Below are 21,237 nucleotides of genomic sequence, written 5' to 3' on the forward strand. Positions count from 1 at the left end.
TTGATAGAACTTGTAAGATTTATAGACATACGTTATTAAAATTGCCATTATATAATTGTGTATTCCATCTTGTATTTTTGGTTTGGAGTAATTTAGAAGGAAAGACTATACAAATATAATTGCGGTTGTAACCTAAAGATCCTACGGTGGGTCTACTTGGCAATTGTGAGACCAACCATCACATATGGGGCAGTGGTTTGGGGTACTAAAACTAGTCTGAATACCACGAGGAACAATCTCTCAAAGGTACAAAAACAAGTTCTCGACTTACTTGTCTAGTATTTATTGTACTCTTTATAGGAACAGTGTCAATATCATTTTACTGTACTCCTTCTACATGTAGTTCTGTTCTTTCACTAGGAAAAGTACAATTTTTTCACAAGCAATTAAAAACTGAGCCAAATGATGGATGATTGGAAGTTCGACGATCAGGAAATATTCTGTGATAGTTAGTAGCAACTCTATCATTACCATAACAGAACCCATAAACAAAAATTATTTAGGCATATTCTGTGATCGAAAACTGAACCCCAATAACAAAAGCTCTATTAAAGCTAACCCAATAGTATGTATCTTAGAGAGATAATGACAATAATGTCAATAGGTATAAAATGTCAAGAAACGTCAAACGGCCAACCTTAATATTGCTTTTAATTCTTTTTAGACTTTGTTATTTTTATTTAGTACAGTTGATACAATGTTCATAAAATGTCAATCACTTTTAACCAACAAACATTAACATTGATGCGATTTTTGTCTACAAATTTAAAATCAAAAACAATTGATTCTGCCCTTGGAGTTAATAAAATACTTATATCAGTAAAGTTGTAGTTGAATTTATACGTACATATTAAATTATGTTGTAGATAATTTCAGTAAAAGTACTCGAAATTTATAAAATGCGTTTAAATTGATAAATTATGTGATTATGGCTGTACTTTTAGTACGTTCACTAAAAATTTAATTTTCATTGGTTATTTATGTAATTTGAAAATCAATTATTGCATTTTGAAAAATATTATACAGGGTGCAATATTCAATACGAATCCCTAAATTAATTTTTCCAATCCATTCTGATCCTAGAATTTCTGAGATAGGTAATACCAGTAACCTCATTATATCCTTCCTGAGGGCTCTACATACAGTAAAAGTATGTTCATCATGATTCATCCTATATATCGTATCACACCTTCTGATAGATTCCACTTGAAACATAAATTATTTTGAAATTTCATATTTTTGTCCACGAATATGGTCCTGCTCCTATTGATAGAAATAATGAAAGGATAGATTGTTCGTGTTGAAAATCGAATTTGTTCCATATTGGACCCTATTGAATAATGATATACTTTGAAGTGAGTTTTAAAAGACACGATTTCCATTCAAACATTCCTATAGAAATCGAAGACATTTTCATTATCAAAATTAATCGAAATGTGAATCACGTCCAGCCCCGATATCACTTAAAAGTTTCTATTTCCGGTCGGGCATATATAAAACATATTACCATCAAAAAACATCATTGATAGTTTAAGAAAGATATACAGAATGTTTGGTGTTCGATTAGTGGTGGTTGTTTTAATTTTAGCGACTAGTCAAGCCTCAAATACTCCGAATTCTTCAGCAGTGGAAGTTTTACAGGATATTTATTATAGTTGCATACAGGACTTTTCATTTAGCTGTGCTAAACCAAAAGCTTTACATTGGTTCAAAGATGTAGTCGAAAATGAAAAGATCAAAATAACTGATAATTTGATACTTGTTAAAAAGAAAAATGATGAAGATATTGAAGTGAGTATAGATTCTACATAATTTAGAATACAAGCACTTCTACGTCAATATTAAAATAATTATAAATATTATATATGCTGAATTTTAGAAAATTGAAATAAGAAAAATTAGAGTTAAATCAGTCATCGTGAAGTAATGACGAAATGATGATTATATATTTAAACGTTATAAATGCTATTGAAACGAATTTGTATTGGTTATCATTAAAGGCAAAGCAAATTCATCTTATATATTGAATTCATGTATGTTGTCCTCAGTTATTTGTTTAATATACAAAAGCAAAAAAATATTGATATTTTCGTAACTTGCATTGTTGTTGTGGGGTTTGTCATTCATATTCTAATCAAACGATCTAAGAATATGTAATCGTAAATGTAAAATTGTATGTCTAATCGTAAATGACACATATGGAGAGATATATTTGTTATAAACGAGAGCTGTTCATAGGAAGTTATATATCTTGGAAGAAGATTTTTTGTAATTTCTATAACAGATCGAGGCCTAATGTAGAAGGAAGATTTGGAAAAGATGCTTACAACTTCTGTTGTAGTGGCTAGCTATAATGTGTTATCTTGAGTTATTTTTTTATTCGAATGATATTTTTAATGGATGAGCAACTTGTGTTTGTGATGGAAAATTCAAAGGTTGCTTTAAGACACAATTTTTAATAAAGGAAGAATAGCAACCGAAAATTAAAAGAGATTATAACTTTTAATTTTATCAGTGGAATTAAGCTGTGGTATTGATTATGATTGATGCTTTATAGTATGCTCTATGTATTGTAAATGTTAGTTTCAAAAACTGCAAATTAATCATTATCATATTTCTTGATATTTTCTGGGGAATTATTCTTCAAATTTCGTATCACTTACAACTTTATGCCACTTAACGGTTTCAACTCAGCAATATAAGTGTTAGAAGAAATAATTTTGGTTTTTCATAATATATACTATACGAAGCTCAGCAGTTTACCGTCTATAGACCATTCTAGAGTACAAAGTAACTACAATCGTTTACTCAATCAAATGTTACACTGTGCTGATAACAGATATCTTAAAAACCTCATTGTGCTTCTTCAATTTTCGAAAAGAGAAAATTTTCGCCTAGGATAATACTAACTAAGTGGTGTTTATAATACCGAATGCTTAAGTGAGAGAATGAAATTCTTAAAAGATTCGAGAAAGAGCCTGATGTTCTAGTTCGAGACATCACTACTGACAAAGCATCGACCAGAAAACAATTTTGAACCGTTTAGGTAAGCCATCTCGATATAAATGATTGAAGACGTGAAATGCACCACATATGAAAATAGTGTTAGAAACAGATCTCGGTTAAAGCCCGAATTAGCTTCATAAATAGTTACGAAACCCGCCCGCGAAGAAAGGTGATGCTTAGTGGTTGGTAGTATTGGAAAAGTATTGTTTATCTAATCTCACCAATATATTGATCCCCTATGTGCTGACAATAACTAACCCAATTGAAGCAGATGATCGAAAAAAATCGACAAATTTGAAGAACAGGAAACTTGTCAAAAATTAATATTTCCATTAGAATTTCTGACGAAGATCAATGTTGAAGAACGTATACATACCTAAATACATATGAAGCATAATTTGAAAAAAAAGTTGCAAGCACCAATATCATGATAGATATAGTGGAGAAATTTCATTTTTCAGATAGGAGACAGATGGTAGCGTGCAGCATATACTTTCTGATGTGTTTGATTGTTTGTCCGCTGGGTTCTAGTGATCACACAATTATTGTACAGTGTCATCTTTCTCCTCTGTTAACTTTCTGGTTGCCATAATTTCATGTCTGCACAGACAACGAAGCTTGATCCCAGAGGCGCAAAAGGAACTATGCAATGGCATTAGCTCAATAACATAACAATTGATGTATTTGAACTGAAGCGTGGCTAGATCATACACGTTCATCGTTGCACCATTTTGACAAGGTTTTTAGAAAACTTCTGTGGCAGTTCAAATAAAAAATTTAAATTAGAAGCTACTACTCACACTGACATGATGTATATTGTAGCACCATGGAACTGTTTCCTATTTCCAAAGGAAAAAAATAATTTATCTAATACACTCTTCTCGCACAGTTACGTAAAAAAACGCCGAAACCTAAATCAATACAGGGGCTTGATTTTTCTGAACAAATTGATTCTGCGTATTGAATAAACACCTTAAAAGAAGACTTGGTTATTATGTTGAAAACTGGTAGACACATATAACCCTTCTCTTCTGTATTTATCTTCGAACTTTACAGACTTTCATGGTAGTAATTCTATTTCCTCGATAAAGCTCGGAAAACTGTTCAAATATTACATATTTTAATTGTCATATATAAATTTTAAAACGTCGAAAAATACCAGACAAACTAAAATTCTAAAATCCTAAAACTGAAACATTCGCAATTATTAAGTCATAGACACCAGATTTAAAACTATCTGTGTTACATAAATTATAAGTTATAATTCCTTTTTTTTTTGGATTTGTCGTTATTGAGATTTCTTTCTATGTTTTCCAAGAAACTTATCTAAATAAGCAATGAATTTTTAAATTTTATTTATGATTTTTGTTTATTGATAGGCGCGAGGTTTTTCCAATGATATCTTCGAAAGATTCGAAGATTTCTTACAATCACACGATCTTGTGATGTCTGCACCTGAATTCCTACCGAGGTCCTTGGACACCAAAGATATCAGAGTTCCTCTTGCAGTTACAGGTGAGAGTTTCAATATATCTAGAAACTATTGAAAATAATAGTTGAAAATGTGAAATTATATTAATTCCATTTGCTTATCAATCGTCTTATTTTCAGGACGTTCGTCAAAGATTGTCAAGAAAGTCATTATCCCTTTCCTATTGGGTCTTAAATTTAAAGCAGCTCTCCTAGTGCCTCTTGCCTTAGCGTTAATTGCACTGAAGACATGGAAAGCTTTAACTTTGGGTCTACTATCGTTGGTATTGACAGGAGCTTTAATTATTTTTAAATTTACCAAATCAAAGGTGAGAATTGAGAATATATATAATTTATCATATTCAAATCAAATCATAATGATTGTCCTTTATGTACAAAATGATTAGTGTCAATTATTTTATTCATTTAACCTTTAGACAACTTTGATTCTACTTCTACTTTACAAAACTGATTTCATTGGGTCATATCAAAAGTCCTACTTAGTTTACTACAACTCGCTGTTATTCGTGTACGTATGTAAAATTATGAGCCTTAAACTTTTACTCTATGGATTGCTTCAGAATACCATTAATGTAAAGTAACTATAGATTTGTGAGAAAAAACTTAGATATGATTATCGACGTCGCCTTTATTCTTTTCATTAAGAAAGTTTTGCAAATAACAAAACAAATGATAGCTTAGGTGTGAAATCCCAGGCATACGGTGGGTGTATTAAACTTCTCATGTCAGTCAGTTCTTAACGAGTCATAAAAAATGCATATGGTCTGGGGTGGTGTCCTGGTAAAACACGATTAACCAACTCTCGGCGTTCCTTTTGTACTTCCACTTTTAGTCATTGAAAACATAGTTATGAATTGATCATCAATTTTCATAGTTTCAGTCCCACCACACATAAAGCAATATGGACAGTTAATCCAGGTATTGTAATCGTTTGTCACTTCTCTACGCTTCCACAAAAATCATTTTTATTCTATCAATACAATGTCATCAATCAAAGATCCAAGTTTTTGTATATCCAGTTTATCAGCGATTTCTTATCATCTTATCTTACATATCGATTTATCTAGTTCATTAGCAAAACATCATGGGCTTTTTTATTGAAAGGGCAGTAGGGGCGTGGCAAATATTTCATAAGCAAATTGCCACCTCGAAGAAATTAGATACCAATCACATAAACAAAGTTAAATATGACTGGCTCGATGATTATAGAAATTAAGTTCTATATGCTACTTAAGTAGAAAACCGATAATTATTCTATATGTGGGCAGTAAAGATGGTTTTGTACCAAGTACTCGGCTTTAATCCGCCTTAAATATTTCCCACTACTATGCTGCTTACCACGAAGACCTGACTGTAGAATTGTCTCAAAAATGGTGAACCGATTAGGAAGATCATCTATGAAATAGAATCGTTTGTTATTTTTCTCGTTCAATGAATTTTTGCTTCTTCAAGTCAGAATAGAACATTCGCACTCATTATTAATACATTGATATATCGTTGACCACTCATTGGATAAAACCAATCTAATTTTCTCCATTTTATAGCAATTAATAGAGAATTCACTAGTATTTTTTCCGACTTTCTACAAAGATAACAACATTAAAAAATTTCGGGGACGAGACAAATCGGATGAACGTCTATGCAGTATTTATACTTTATTCAACTTATTACTTGAGTCAACTATTATCTTGATGTTTCATATACTTTGTCGCTTATAACGATAATACATAAATCAATAAAACAATTGACAAAATATTTACCAATTTCATGTTAGAGAAAATAATTTTTATATGAAACAGAATCAATAAATTTCATTTATGTTGAAGCATTGTCCCGACGTGAATTTTCATGAAATGATAAATATCATTAATTGAATTAATACTAACCACATTATTGATACTCAATGACTTATAACAAAAATACATTGACAATGCAAGGTTAGGTAGACATTTTGAAGAGGCAAATGATCGTGGGTTTAAGTCTGGTTGGGGAATATGTAATATCGAGTTTTATCCGTTCTGTAATATGTCTATAATATTTTAAATGGTATTAACCAAAGTTTTGAAGTAAATTTTGATATAATCGGTCTTAAAGAATTATAATAAATAATAAATGCTAACGATAACAAAGTTGAAAAAGTTTTTTGTATTGGCATTTCAAGCATACACTGAGCTCTGAAGCTATGAGATAAAACTTAAAACAGCTAATTATAAGAAAGTTATAGTTCCTATATAACCATCATTTCTGTACCTATATATTCAAATTTACTTGTTCAACATTGTAATCATTATCGTTGATTATTCAAATCATTTTCAAATACCACACTGATCAGAATTTACGCGAAAAACATTATTTTTTAGTGCATTTAAATGAAGTGATTCCTCAAAAACTTTATATTGTATGTACATATTAGCTTTTTCAGAATGTAGAACTCGTTATTGATAAAGTTCGAAATACATCTTTCCAGAAATTGATTGACTGATAAATTTCAGTTATCTCTACTTTACGGAGACGTTTTCCGTTGCACTTTTTATTGCTATATCAATGAAAATTCAATTCCATTTAAAATATAACTCCTATTACTCAGATAAACTTTGAAACTTGATTTTTTTTTAATTTTACGACATGCTTATTGTGTATCGCCTGTGAAAATACTTTGAACATATATTTTTTTTGTAATTTAATTTAAATACTCATAAAATCATTTAAAATATTACAATCTGGCCAATAGTGACCACTGAGGAATTAAGTTTTAACTGAATCTAATAGGGTTTTGAATTTAAAACTAAGGTATACACATAAGCGTTCCTTAAGTTCTATAAAATAGATTACACCGAAGTTTAACGTACACACACAAGCTCTGCCTTTACACTAAAAATTCTAATATAACTCAAAGGGCTTCATTCTCTAGAGTTTCTCTAGCACCTTATTATCAAGGATCTGGATAACCTCGACATTGACATGATAATGGAGTCTTTCTTCATGTCTTTTAACTAATTTCTTAATAGTTTGGTCAACACTGTCCATTTCCAGTTCCATATGGAGGTCACTATTGCGAATATACCAAGGAGCATCTACTATGTTTCTCAGTGCTCTGCTTTGTTATCTTTGAATGATTGCTATTGCTTGCTTTGCATCCCCATAGTTGGATACCATAAGTCTATACAGGCTTAAGTATCTGCTTAGAAAGCATAAGCTTATATAGAGACAGAGTGGAGTTTCTTCCAATTAGCCAGTACCTTTTTCTATATTTCAATCTTAGTTCTTCTAATTCTTTTCAACATAAACTTTGCTTGTTGTTTGAGTGTGAAATGAAGTTATTATTTATTCTAAGTGGAATATGATCTAACCTTTTGTTTGTAAAGTTAAAATGAACTGGTTTAATTCCATTTAGTTCAATTTTACATCTCTTCATCATAGATGCGGTGGACATCTTTTAGTAGCTTTTTGGCTGCTTGTTCATTGCTATTTCCTATTGCTAAAATGGCTATGTCGTCGATGAAGATGACCTGGAACATCACATGTGTACATTAAGTATAGGACAGGTCTTAGAACACTACATTGTACTCCAGCCTCAATTTCTTGAAGATCGGTATAGGCTTCTTGCTTGATTCTAAAATATCTTTCCGATATGTATGAATAGGGGATATTGTTTTGGAAACTTGATCTTATGCCAAACATTTCCAACGCTTATGCTACATCAAAAAAATAGTGGCACAAACTTTTTTAATAATTTCACGGATTCCATGGATTTGGTCTTTTGAGTAGGTGTTTCTGAAATAGTTTCAGCTATGTTTCATGTGGTGGTATTTTTGGCTTGGGTGTTTTCCAAAGGCTGTGTACATACTTCAGTCTGAAGGTAGCATTTACTATGTTAGTTAGTGTAACTACTGCTAATTTTGGGTTTGAGTATAACACATAAATTCAAAAATAACCCATACACATGGTTATCCATTTCAGTATCTCTTCTACTAAAATGCCAATCTTGCCACACGAAGCTCACAATAAAACATATTTTGAGTGCTCATACTACGCCCCGAGATGCCTTCTACTTTCTATGAAATCGAATGTGAAAGTTATTTCGAATGAAGCAAATCAAGTGATAGAGAATCACTTTATTCTGGTTTTGGTAGACGAATAATTCATTGAGAAAATTAAAATATTTGTTAATCATTATTTGAATCAATTCAACAACAATGAGATTCTTAAATGTAGCATAGTATTTGTTATTAGAGAGAAATCATTCTTTTATAATCACAGTTCAAAAGATTTTCAATTGGTCTATTTCAAAGATAATAAAAAATATTTGCTCTCCAATCAACTCTTGTGAGCTTCATTTATGAACGTTTTGAACATATTCAATTCAATGGAACACTTTCTCTTGATATATTTTGATATTATTCCATTTTTCAGGTGAACTATGAAGTTATTCATGTACCACAACATATTGAACATCATGTAGAGCATCCTCCTGAATCTTCGGGTTGGGAACATCCAGGTTATGGAAGACAATTGAACGCGAATGAGATGGCATACAACGCATACCTGAGATAATTTTTATATTTATACACAATAAATTATTTAAATAATCATTGTCTTAATTACAATCACCTTGATAATATATTGAACAATACGTTATTGAGAATAGCTTATGAAACAGAGTTCCGGATTACGAGCGGGCTATTTGGAAACTATAAGAGGTCATTTATCGACTGTTTTGTTACTAATGTTCAATTACTAGGAAAGTAATTGTGAAAAGTACCGGACCTAGTTTGTTTTCTTGGGTGGTATAAAAAATACGCTTTTGGTTGGTTCGATTCTCACATTGATTATAAATATACTATCTGTTACTTGCAGCTCTCCTCGCGTAGTTTGGAATAATCCTCAAATATAATAACATAAAAATGACAGAGTCATTCGTTGACGTAGTTTATGTATTCAAAGTTTATTAAAAAATAGGTGTCCAATAATTTTTGGTAGAAATGAAATACTGAATAAGTTTATGAATTTATAAATAATATAAATTTTCACTGCAACTTTTCGAAAGGCAGTTTTGCCCCTTGCCGTAAATTTTTCAAAATTGTCTCTTAGTGCGTATTCACGTTCTTCAAGGATCATCTGAGCAAATTTTATATTTCTTCCCCATTCTGACAATTACGGCTAAATTAATCAAAGTTACAAAGTACTGATAAATATAGAAACGGTTCTTAGTAAGCCGTCAATGCTCTGCGTCCTTCGTAATTATTACATGTGAGACTATGAAGTAGAATTGGGAAGTAGCAAACATAAGCTGAATCAATAAATTGGCTAAGTTTAATATTGAACTTTGCGTACACAACTTTATAACCATCTGACTCCATAAATAAAAACAAAATTATACGATCCCAATTTTAAAATTAACGGACTTTTTTATCATCCATTTGGGGATTAAATTTTCAAAAACGCTGAAATGAGTTATTCTTTCCTAATCTTTAACATGAATACAAAATTGGAAGATCCTTCTCGTCCCCTATTTAATCCCTGTAGGAGTTGAAAATTTAAAAATCATCACTTGGTATGGTCATGTTTTTTTATACATATATATATATATATATATATATATATATATATATATGTGTGTGTGTGTGTGTGTTGTTTTTGAACAAAATATGCGACGCTGAGTTAAATTTTGAAAACTGAAAACATTTGCAGTACTATAAGTTATTACATTATCACCACAGACAAATTTTCACATTTCAAGCACTTTTTTTGTCAATCTTATTCAGTTTCTTCTTCTTCTTAATTTTAGCTATTTTGAGTGAAAATTGGAATAAATTAAAATAAATATGGATTATCATCAGCTGCCGTTTTACTACATACGTAATGCTAATATCGTAATACTTATACAGAGGTCGGTATAAATCAGGCAATATATTTGCATTAAGAGAAAAAAAATCAGCGTCGATTTATCGAAAGATATTCTAAAAAGGGTTGTAAGTATTTAAATTATTTATTAATCAATGCATTTACGGCAACGTTTCTCAACGGGGAGGCGGGACAGACGAAGCATGTCAAGAAGCTTCTATTAAATTGCAGTGCGGAGGTCAGGAACGGTGTGTGATCCTCTTGCAATAATTGGAATACTTGAGAAGGCCCCAAAAGAAGATATCACAAGGTGTTAGACCACAGGGCCGTGTGCCTGCTAACGAGTCCTCGTCTGCCTATCCCTTCTCTGAGAGAAACATTAAGTACTTTCGCGTAGTGCGGCGAGGCTCCATTCTGCATAAAATGACGGATGTTCGCAAGTGTTGGAGCTTTATCAAACATAACTTATACTTCCACTAGGCTCAATTCCATTTACAATGTCGGTCTCCAAGAGCCCTGATTTTGTCCTCATTTGAACGAGTTCTCGATATAATAGGAATTAAGGTAAGAAACTTGTTAGTTGGCTAGGAAAAACTTAGATTCTCCTCGCCCGGCATAAATTTAATTTCAATCATGTTCACATTACGAATTTCTTGATTTATCTGCTAAATATCATAGCAATCAAATAATTTCTACTGACTTTCTTTGTCTCAAATTATAATTGGATATTGGTATCTTTGGTATTTTTGAGAATTTTTGCTCCATGCTCATGATACACGATTACCTCTAATCTTAAAGGACAGGTCGACACAGTTATCAAAATTTAAAAAAAGATGTAAGTATCTTCAGAATGACATGTAATATCAGTTTGCAGTTTCGACAGCTCAATTAGCCAAAATATTCGCTTTTCTATAGATTTGTCACAACTAAACATATGGTAAAGTTAGTATTTACCTTACTATTTACATATCTAATATTTTAAGGTTATATTGTAAATCTTCTTACGATTTCGCTAAAAATACCAAATAATACGCGAGACTCAATTCCGTTTATATATATATATTGGTTTCATCCAGTAGACAAATATATTTATTTTTCATCAGACTCTTTGTTATGTGATGAAATCAGTCCCCATTATTGGCAATGTATGGAAGTCACAGTTTGATACTCTGGTAAATGAAAAGAACAATCATTTAGCTCAAGAACTGACTTATATGAATAGTTTTGGTAGTACAATCGCCTATTTCATATGTCAAAACAATGGAAAGTGAAAAAACTAAATTATCTAAAGTGGGATGAATACATATTTTGTATGAATATAAAAATATATTTCCAATTACCTCACATGATTTTATGTAGGTATATTTCTCAAGTTACTATAATATTTACTCTTAACATATAATCGAAGCATTTGGTCTTCTATTTTAGGGCTAAATTAGGTGTTAGATACAAACCTCATTATAAGTATTCGTTACCTACTTCTTGACACTTTCCTTATCTTGAAGTCCATATTTATATCGATTTCATTGAACTAATTTAGAGTATAGTAGGTGGAAGTGGTGCAAAAAACTCATCGAAAAAATGATTGAAATCGTTTTAATTACAAAAATAATATCGATATATCGATCATAAATCGACAATTTCATTGCATACTCAGCGTTAATATGTGGTTATTGATGTGTCATCTGTAACATCAATCCAATTTTCACTAAATTCTAAGAATTCGTCCAAACTTTGACGTAGTTGTTAATTTAAGGTCTCAAATATATAGCTACAGTAAAATGTCACTAGAGAACAATTACATCATGCATAATAATACTATATCTCACTTACTCACTCAAATCTTATGTCTATCTACCTTTACGAATGTAAGATGTTGAGTTTTTTTATCAAATTTCTTCCAAAATTCATTCTATTTATTTAGGTCTCTTGTTTCTTTTCTGTGTTCTCAGTCGCTTTTTTGATTTCGTCTAGCCAAATCTTCCTCTGTGTCTAGCTCTTACTATGTCTATGAGTTTTTTGCTAGTAGCCGATGATACATACAAGTTTAAATATGAAAAAATCGAGAATGGAAAGTAGCATAAGCTCAGTTTTGATAAAACAACATATCATCCTGTTATTCAAATGCCGGTGTCCATTGAAAAGCTAATTAGGTACTTTGGTTTAAGCCTTTTAACATCACTAGACAAACTATGGGGCTTGCTAGTGCATTTTAACCCCACATATGTCAGTACTGGGCACTCACCCATGCAATTTCCTTCTCCTCCATGCATCAGCGGTATTTCGGATCGCACATGATGTGAAAAAAACATCTTAGATGACCGTGTTTGGTGAAAAGGCCAGTCACCAGTCAACAATTGCGGGTGTTTAAGTGGAGGAGAAAACCCATCTATGTCTGCCTTAGCTTGTCTCATACCAGGTGATTCCATCCATCTCTGCAGAGTATGCTTTGCCTGCTAAGAGGGGTAATAGCAACTTTTGGCTTCACAAAAAATAGGTTCTAATTGAATAATCCCAATCTGAAGAGCGGAAAAAATCCATTTCTTTCTTCAAATATAATAATTATTGTTGTGAAAACGAGGATCTGCAAAGTATTGATGACAGCAGATAGGGAACCGGGATTACTTAGAATCAATAACTCACTTTTATACAATTCAAAACAGTCAACTTTTTTCAAATCTTATTGTCGCTTTTATAAGTTTTTAACATTTTTTTTATATTTATTTGTGTTTTAAGAGACAAAGCATTGCTAAATAATTCAAGAACACAATCGCTCCGCTCAACCCCAATAATATTACAGTCTCGCTAATTTTGAGCATATATACACGTACAAATACTAAATCATATCCGTTCAATAATCTATATATCCAAGTTTAATTTACAACTGAATTTCATTCTTGTCTAGTACTTCACTAATAGTACCGCACAATGAACACCATAAATTATTCATTATTATATTTATTAGCCAGTTTATTGGTGTTAACGCGATGTGATCAATCTGCCGTCGAAGTTGTTCAGGATATTTATAATACTTGCCTTAAAGATTTCAGTATTTCTTGTGTGAAGCCTAAAGCTCTTCACTGGATGGACGAAGCTTCTAGAAACAATGTTATTCGAATTACAGAGGACTTGTCGCTCCAAAAGAAATATAATCCTGAAGTTGAGGTAAATAGTTTTTAGATTTAGTCGATTCAGGGAAACTTTTTTTTCTAGACCAACGTTGCTTCATTTCAATATTCAGTAATCCTTGATAATGAAGTTATTTTTTTCTAAGAAATTCTCAAAAATTGATGAATGAATATACATTTTCGAGAAAATGTAGATGTTAATTTCGAAACGTTTCATCTCAATTTGTCATTTCTTCAAGTAGTTTGAGGTCAATGTTGAGTGTTGCAAAATAAAATTTTTTAGTAATACTGTGTAGAACCCAAAGAGAATTAAGTGTGAATTTTAATAGAATTTTGGTCAACAACTCATTAGTTTTTCGAAAACCATATTTCACACTTCACACTTCGTTAATATTTAACAATATTGATTAGCAAACTACCTAAAAAATCAATCAAACTTCCAATCCATGCTGATTGCCTCTCAAAATTTTCTAGAATTAATTAATTGGTTTGACATTTATTTTATAACTGATCTGTAGGATGTGTATAATTATAAGCAATCTAAATATTGAAATAATCTTAAATCTCAATATCAATAAATAGCCTAGTTCAGATATGATTTTCGTAAATATGATTGTAGTTCATTTTGATATCTCGCCACTGCCAATTTGTTGATGTAATTTTTTTTCCTTACTTTCCCTAAACTGCCGGCGTAATGATAGCAGATCTGAATGTTTTTCGCTGAATTTATGTGAAACTTTCGTTTCTATTTTGGCATAATTACTATATCAAATTCAAAGTAAACATTTGTGAACTTATTAGAAACCATATTATATTATATTTGTGGTCAAAATTAATATAGCAGGTTATTATTGTATTGTTCAAAAGTTGTCCAGGATAAGAAATGTATTGCTTTTCTAATAATTAGCAAGGTAAACGATTTAAACATATGGGCAGTCATGTAGAACTATAAAAAATAACCATCAAAATTGTAACGAAATCAACTTTATTATAAGCAAAAACATTTGGATCCAAAATAATTGAGTTTGTAGTTCACATATTGTAGTACAGATTTCGTATTTAAATCATTTTAATATACATTCGCTGAAGTAATCCCTTCCGAATTCAGTCCTCAATACTTCTATCTAGAACGTCTCTAATGTAAAGTAACATAACAAGTTTATTTAAAAGATATCGTTGGCAACAAAGCTCTAAAACTTCAGTGTCATTTTTCATTACTAAACAATAATATTTATTATTAAAAAGAAAATCTACAAAAGGCTATTTAAAGCTCCATTGTAATATAAGTTATTTGATATTTTAGGAAGGGAAAGGTGAAAAAGATATTTTAGAAAAATTTGAAGACTTTCTACAATCCCACACTGTGGTAGCAAAAGCTCCTGCCCTCCTTCGACCCGATGGACCTTTGAAAGAATATATTCCAAGAACGTTCCAAGCTACTCAAGCTTCGGTTCCACTTGCAGCCACTGGTATGTTGAATCTCATTGGAATCAGTTTATTGGTGAACGAAAAAACTGACAGATAATTTTAATAAATAATTGAGTCAATTTAAGTAACTGTATGTAGACTACATAAGTTATTATTTTTACCGTTTCTCCCTATTAGCCTTCAACTACTTCATTTTATTGTAACAGGACAGCTTATTACAGTTCTTATGTCCTTTTGATATTGAAGAAGCTGTCGAATATTATGAGAAAACCTATAAGTACTTCATTATTATTCTCAATAAATTCAATTCTACATATTTACACCAAGATGTTCTCGCCATTGTTCTCCATATTCACATCTTTATGGCCTGCAGTCTTTACTTTTCGTATTCATCTATGGTCTCGCAGTTTCGCTCTATACAATTATATTAATCCATATCAATTTCAATCATTAATTTGGAAATGAGGGTATTTTTATGATTTAACTCTTCCACACATTCCCATTTTCTCATACTCAACTTACAATACATTACTGTCATTGTCTTTATCAAGAATAAGATACCAGAAACGTGGATATAAAATAATTAGCAGAATAATTAAGAAGAAACGTTGATTCAATAATCAATGACTGATATTCTATGTGATTAGATCTCAAAATTTTGTCTTCCTTCGACTAGGAAACGATAACTCCCAATTGATAATTCCAAATAAAGAATGATTAATATTTTACTTGTCTTTAGCATCTTTATTTTACTTCTGTACTTGAAAAAGAACAGATGCATATTATTACTAATTAATCATTATTTATTAGTATATAAATGCGAATTTAAAGTTGTTAATTGAATTTATTTTTTTTTTAATATCCTTTTAACATAGTTCATTTACATAAGACAAGATTGTCGCAATATAATACAAATATTAAATTTTATTGTTATAATTATGAATTCTTTCAAATTTTAATAGGAAGATCATCGAAACTAATCAAAAGGATCATTTTCCCATTTTTACTGGGTCTTAAATTCAAAGCAGCCCTCATCATTCCTTTCGCTTTGGCCTTAATAGCTTTGAAAACATGGAAAGCTCTAACTTTGGGTCTACTATCATTAGTTTTGACTGGAGCTATCAGTATTTTCTCCAAACTCCTGGCACCTAAAGTAAGTACACACCTTAAGATAGTAGAAACAGATATACAAAAGATTTCATTCATAAACCTTAATAATTCAGGATAGCTTAAAACAGCGTGATGTTTGCAATTGAAATGGACTATCCTTTATTTTTCTTCACTTAAAATCGATTCCAGTACATTTAAACCAAAATAATCTTTCACATATTGCAATATTTTGGTATTTGCATAATTGCATAAGTGTAAATATTCTGAGGTTCAATGGCAACAATTTTATAGCATGACATCTCTTTTATTACCTATTTTCTTTATCAAAAAGGTTTTGTAAGGACCGAAACAAAATAATCTTAGATGGTGCTCTATCGGGACTATACGATAGATGGAATGAAATTTCTCAATCAAATTTTTATCGAATCATTAAATGTGTATATGCACTAACCTTTTGGTGAAACATAATGACCATTCTACGACCACTCCGTATATTTCGAGATGCCACAAAGCTAAAGAAATTAAAGCTGGAGCTCTGCATTTTTTAAGTACCACCATCCATTAGAAAAAATAATGTAATTGAGCATCCACCCTATCCGCCGCATTTGGCGATGTGTTATTTTTGGTTGTTCTTAAATCTTAATAAACATTCACTCGATCCTCGTTTTACTAGAGAATGGAATAGATGAAGAATTATTGAAAACATTCCAAAAAATTGATGAAAGTATACTGATAAACTATAGTCGCCTCTTTTAAAAAGCTTGTTGTAATCTGATCAATTATAGAATCGATAAATCATTGTCCTCGTAGTAAACCAGATTAGAGTAGTTAATTCTATTTGGTATTTGTCAAAAATGTTTACAACAATCCGAAGACATAATATATGCAGCGCCTCAATTGACAACCTCAGGTTTCAGTATTTTAAAGCTAGATTACATTAACATCTAAACAGCTAGGAGGATTGTTACTTGAATTTTGAGATAGACAAACATAATGTTTGTGATTTGAACACATCAACTGCTTCTCGAGATGTAGAAAAACGTTGACCTCGCAATTTATTTTTGATCTGCGATAATAAGAAGAAATTGGGATCCAAACAAGGTCTGTACGGCTATGTTTTGACGTTTTGTGTTTGAACTGATGTGTGAGACTTAGCATTGTCGAAGTGTAGAATGATTAGTCTTCCGCGATTGGTTACCCTGATATTTCGACCACTTCTGGCAAAAAAAATGCTGGCGTACTATTTTACCGACAATGTACTTTGCTCTTTGCCATTTGCTTCGAAGTGCTTCGTGCGAGAAAAACTTTTGTTTTATTTGTCTCGTCTTTAAATTTTCATACAATCGTTTTCTGTTTATTTTCGGGTTATTATGCATGTATCCATGGATTCGTGGCCAGTCACGATCTTAAAGACGTCAAATTATGCGATATCCAAGCGAACAAATCTTGCAATATTGGCTTGAGAAACGAGTTGATCGGTACACTACTGTTGGTCTAATCCATGTCGGAAGTCATAGAAAATCATCGCAGGAAAATGTTTGCAATTTAATTCCATTTTTGACAAATATGAATGTTTCAAGTATCTGTAAACAAGCTCAAATAGCACTCCTATGACAACACGTTCTGAGTACGATCACTAGTAAAAATGTCAAACATAATGATGGCAATATCAGACTTTACATATTCACATAAATGTTAACTATCCTATTCTATCCATAAACTACTATAATAAAACATATTTCGTATTTCGAATATAAAACTTTGACTACGATTATAAAACCTTTCAGATCTATTTTTGTCAGATATAGAGAAACATAATAATGAATCTACATATTTAGCAGTAATAGATGAAACAATTTGTCTCGAATGTAATCATATTTTAGGTACCAGCCTACGAGGTAGTACATCATCCTCACCATATAGATCATCACGTTGGTTATCATCACATTGATGTTTTACCAGCTCCGGCGGTACCAGCTGTACCAGTGGGTGCACCTCTTTACGTTGCCAGGAATTTAGGACAAAATTTGGCTTACAGCGCTCACCGCAAATAATTTGTATTTATCATTTTTCTTTATTTATTTGTTAATTTATTTATTTATTTGTTATGAGTTGCAATAAATAAGATTATCGAGTGTACTTATTTTATTTTATCATTCACATACGGACTTGAGTGAGAATTGGAGTCATAACTAGATTTACAGTATCTCCGTATATTTTCAGTGAGTAATTTATACTAAGAACCGATATAAAAATATATTTTTCTAAAATCTAGAAAAATTCTAGTGAAATTTGTTATAAACAATCAATACCTAGATGCCCAATAAATTAACGACTTAATGAATGATCATATTCGATACTAGATTTATTAAAATATAAGTGGTGTATGTAGGTATGATCCTTTGTTGCTGAGTGGAGCATATTTGCTGAGATCTTCATAAAATCCTAGAGCATTGATAAGCTTGAGTCATCACATTTGAAATGAATGATTTGAAGCTCGAAAATTTTGGAATTCATCTGAACTGGTATTGTTGTTAGAATTGTTGTAGAAAATTTTCAACTTTCCTTTCAACTTGTTGACAACTTGAGAAGAACTTCCCAAGAAGAAAAGTAAAAAAATATTGATGTCTATTATACAAAAGAAAATACATTGCAAAAAATAGTTTCTAGAATGGTTTGTGAGGATGGTTTTAGTCTTAATTCTCTCTGAACGTTTTCATATTTGAGGTATTTGTTCTCGAAAAGTGGATTCCAACTCTCCTAATACAATCAGATCTACAAGGTTAAAGATGACATGATTATCGAATTTGCACATATCAAGAAGCAACAACAAAGATTTTCGCTTAGCTTCGACGAGTGAACATCTCAAAAAAATCACCGATATTTGAACGTTAAAGTTCAACACAAAGAAACTCATTTTATTCTTGGTCTGATTCGAATACATGGTTCACTGCTACTGCTGAGCATTTTATTGGATTAGTTGAAGAGCACTTCAGGAGTTTTTGTCTTGAATTTGAAACCGATATTATAGGCTTGACAACTGACGGTGCAAGTGTCATGGCAAAAGTTAATAAACTTGCATCTTGAAATTCACAGCTCTGTGTTGCACACGGAACTCAATAAGCTGTAGTCTATATTCTGTACAAAATGGATCAAAGGATATAGAACTTACAAAAAAAGTCGTTGACCATTTTGGATATTGATGATGACGAAAATGTGGAAGAAATAAATGATGAACTTGGTTTGACAATAACTATCGATAGACAACCCGCTGAAGTGATCCATGAGTATAATGATATTATTAAAAAAGTTCGAAAAGTGGTTAAGATTTTCCGAGGGTTGCCAAATAAAGATGATGTGTGTTTGAAAAAATTTGTGAAAACAGAGGCAGGAAAAGAATTAAGCTTGATTCTACACTACCGCACTCGCTGGAACAACTTGCTTTATATGCTAGACAGGTTTTACAGTCTCTGCATGTATTTTATGAAAGTTCTCATCGACCGACGTAGCAAGATACAGTTTTAAGTAAAGAACTTTCCGTGGCGTTACCTGCTAGAGTGAAAGGAAGACGCAATACAATTACTGCTATGTTGATTTACTTACAGCATCCAATTAAGTATGAACAAGAATTGAAAACGCCCAATTCTACATTTGTGATGCCAAAAGCGAACAAGTTATTATATATTATATTGTAATAGTATAAGTAATATTAATAAATTAAAATTCATGCAGAGTCATAAAAGACGACGCTGAGACCATAGTAGATGACGTAGACATAGATGCAGATAATACTCAACAATCTGTGGAAAATAATTTAACTTTACAAGAGAAATTAGAAATGCAGCTGAAACAAGACAAAGAGCATGAATTAACAGGCTGAAACTACAAAAGAGAAAAACTTTGATGAAATATTAAAGAAAAAATAGCAGCATTTGAAACCGATGGAGAGAACAACCTTAGAAGCAGAAAGAAAGTTGGAAGATGAAACGACCGATGCCATTTTTTTTTAAGATTATACGATTATTTTCAAAACGGGAAGTGACTAATTATTTCATATTTGTGACTGATTATTTGATTATTTCATATTTATGACCGATTATATGATTATTTCATATTTCTGACGTTACGATAAATTATTTATTAAGAATTGAAAGACTATCAGTGAACTAAATTTAAATGATATCCTTTGAGAATACAAAAGACTGATTATAACTATTAAGTACCTGCTACCACAGATAAAGATTAGAATCAATATTTTTAGTTAACTAGTATAGTACAAAAGTACCTACAAAGTTCTACCAAATATTAATATTTTTTTAAGTTCCTGGGCCTTTTATTAATAAATGAGTAGCCCAGCTGGTAAAATAATTATCCAATTATTAGTAACTAAGGCGTTGTTGATTTTCATCACAGCAAAAATCCCGTGGAATTGGAAAGAGTGTGGGATTGCAATTCCTAGCTGTACCATATCAAATTCAGGTTCACTTAAATGAAATAACATAAATTCTATTACACATTTGGAATCAGCTTAACTTCCCCATTACAATAATATATTTCCAATAATTTTCCATGAAAAATTCAATACCCTGTACAATATAAGAGAAATTCAAGAATGAAGATTTGTTGCGGCCAAAGCTTTCAAAAAGTGGAAAAAATTCTGGAGAATTATGTATCTTTTTAATATTCATAATATTAGTAATAATAAAATAACAATACATTATTTTCTAGGTTGTTTCAAATGAATCACCCTGTATTTTAAATGAGTGTCGAAAAGTACTACCAATATTCTTCTTTCTCGTCGTATTTAAAACTGTTAGTTCTTGAGATATTCTGATGTTTTCGTGCAATACAATGATTATGTAATTGTATGTATGGGTATTTGTCAAAAACTAATATCTGACGTGGCATGACAATATGTACATTATTGTTTTTTGATTCAACGGTTTGGTAGAGTTTTTGGTGTTTCGAAGAATTTGAACAAGGGGAAATATGAATATCACTAGTGATAAAATGATTGATACGATCTGTATATTAATAGAATGCGACAAAAAAGCCTTACTATCAGCATGAGTATGCTATGAATGTTTTTCTGAAAAGTGGCAACCTACAAAAACAAGCTTGGAGAAATTAATAGTGCAGTTCAGTCGCACGAGTTCAGTTAATTATAAAAAGCATGAACGATTAAAAGCTTGTGACAGAAAAAAATTATATTAATGTTTTACTGGCAGAT

The 21,237-nt window shown here is 31.2% G+C and overlaps 2 protein-coding genes across 2 annotated transcripts; both read left to right on the top strand.

The window, feature by feature from the left end:
- The first annotated feature begins 1,542 nt into the window (after positions 1 to 1,542).
- LOC130891501 (uncharacterized) lies at positions 1,543 to 9,051 on the top strand. Its single transcript, XM_057796297.1, has 4 exons — positions 1,543 to 1,791; positions 4,386 to 4,521; positions 4,618 to 4,805; positions 8,911 to 9,051. Exons 1-4 carry the CDS (start codon positions 1,549 to 1,551, stop codon positions 9,049 to 9,051), a joined length of 708 nt encoding a protein of 235 aa, XP_057652280.1. The 5' UTR covers positions 1,543 to 1,548.
- Positions 9,052 to 13,269: 4,218 nt separating this feature from the next.
- LOC130891502 (uncharacterized) lies at positions 13,270 to 18,061 on the top strand. The gene is made up of 4 exons (XM_057796298.1): positions 13,270 to 13,506; positions 14,773 to 14,938; positions 15,860 to 16,050; positions 17,891 to 18,061. The coding sequence occupies exons 1-4, from the start codon at positions 13,270 to 13,272 to the stop codon at positions 18,059 to 18,061; spliced, it is 765 nt and encodes a 254-aa protein (XP_057652281.1).
- Positions 18,062 to 21,237: the final 3,176 nt, after the last annotated feature.

This window comes from Diorhabda carinulata, chromosome 3, assembly GCF_026250575.1.
Source record: "Diorhabda carinulata isolate Delta chromosome 3, icDioCari1.1, whole genome shotgun sequence".
Classification (NCBI taxonomy): Eukaryota; Metazoa; Arthropoda; class Insecta; order Coleoptera; family Chrysomelidae; genus Diorhabda; species Diorhabda carinulata.

Bases quoted from the DNA above. Each gene is read 5' to 3' on its own strand.
- LOC130891501 (XM_057796297.1), top strand. From the start codon at position 1,549: ATGTTTGGTGTTCGATTAGTGGTGGTTGTTTTAATTTTAGCGACTAGT. The intron at 4,522-4,617 runs GTGAGAGTTTCA...TCTTATTTTCAG, and splicing joins AGTTCCTCTTGCAGTTACAG to GACGTTCGTCAAAGATTGTC. The intron at 4,806-8,910 runs GTGAGAATTGAG...TCCATTTTTCAG, and splicing joins TTAAATTTACCAAATCAAAG to GTGAACTATGAAGTTATTCA.
- LOC130891502 (XM_057796298.1), top strand. From the start codon at position 13,270: ATGAACACCATAAATTATTCATTATTATATTTATTAGCCAGTTTATTG. The intron at 14,939-15,859 runs GTATGTTGAATC...AAATTTTAATAG, and splicing joins GGTTCCACTTGCAGCCACTG to GAAGATCATCGAAACTAATC. The intron at 16,051-17,890 runs GTAAGTACACAC...ATCATATTTTAG, and splicing joins CCAAACTCCTGGCACCTAAA to GTACCAGCCTACGAGGTAGT.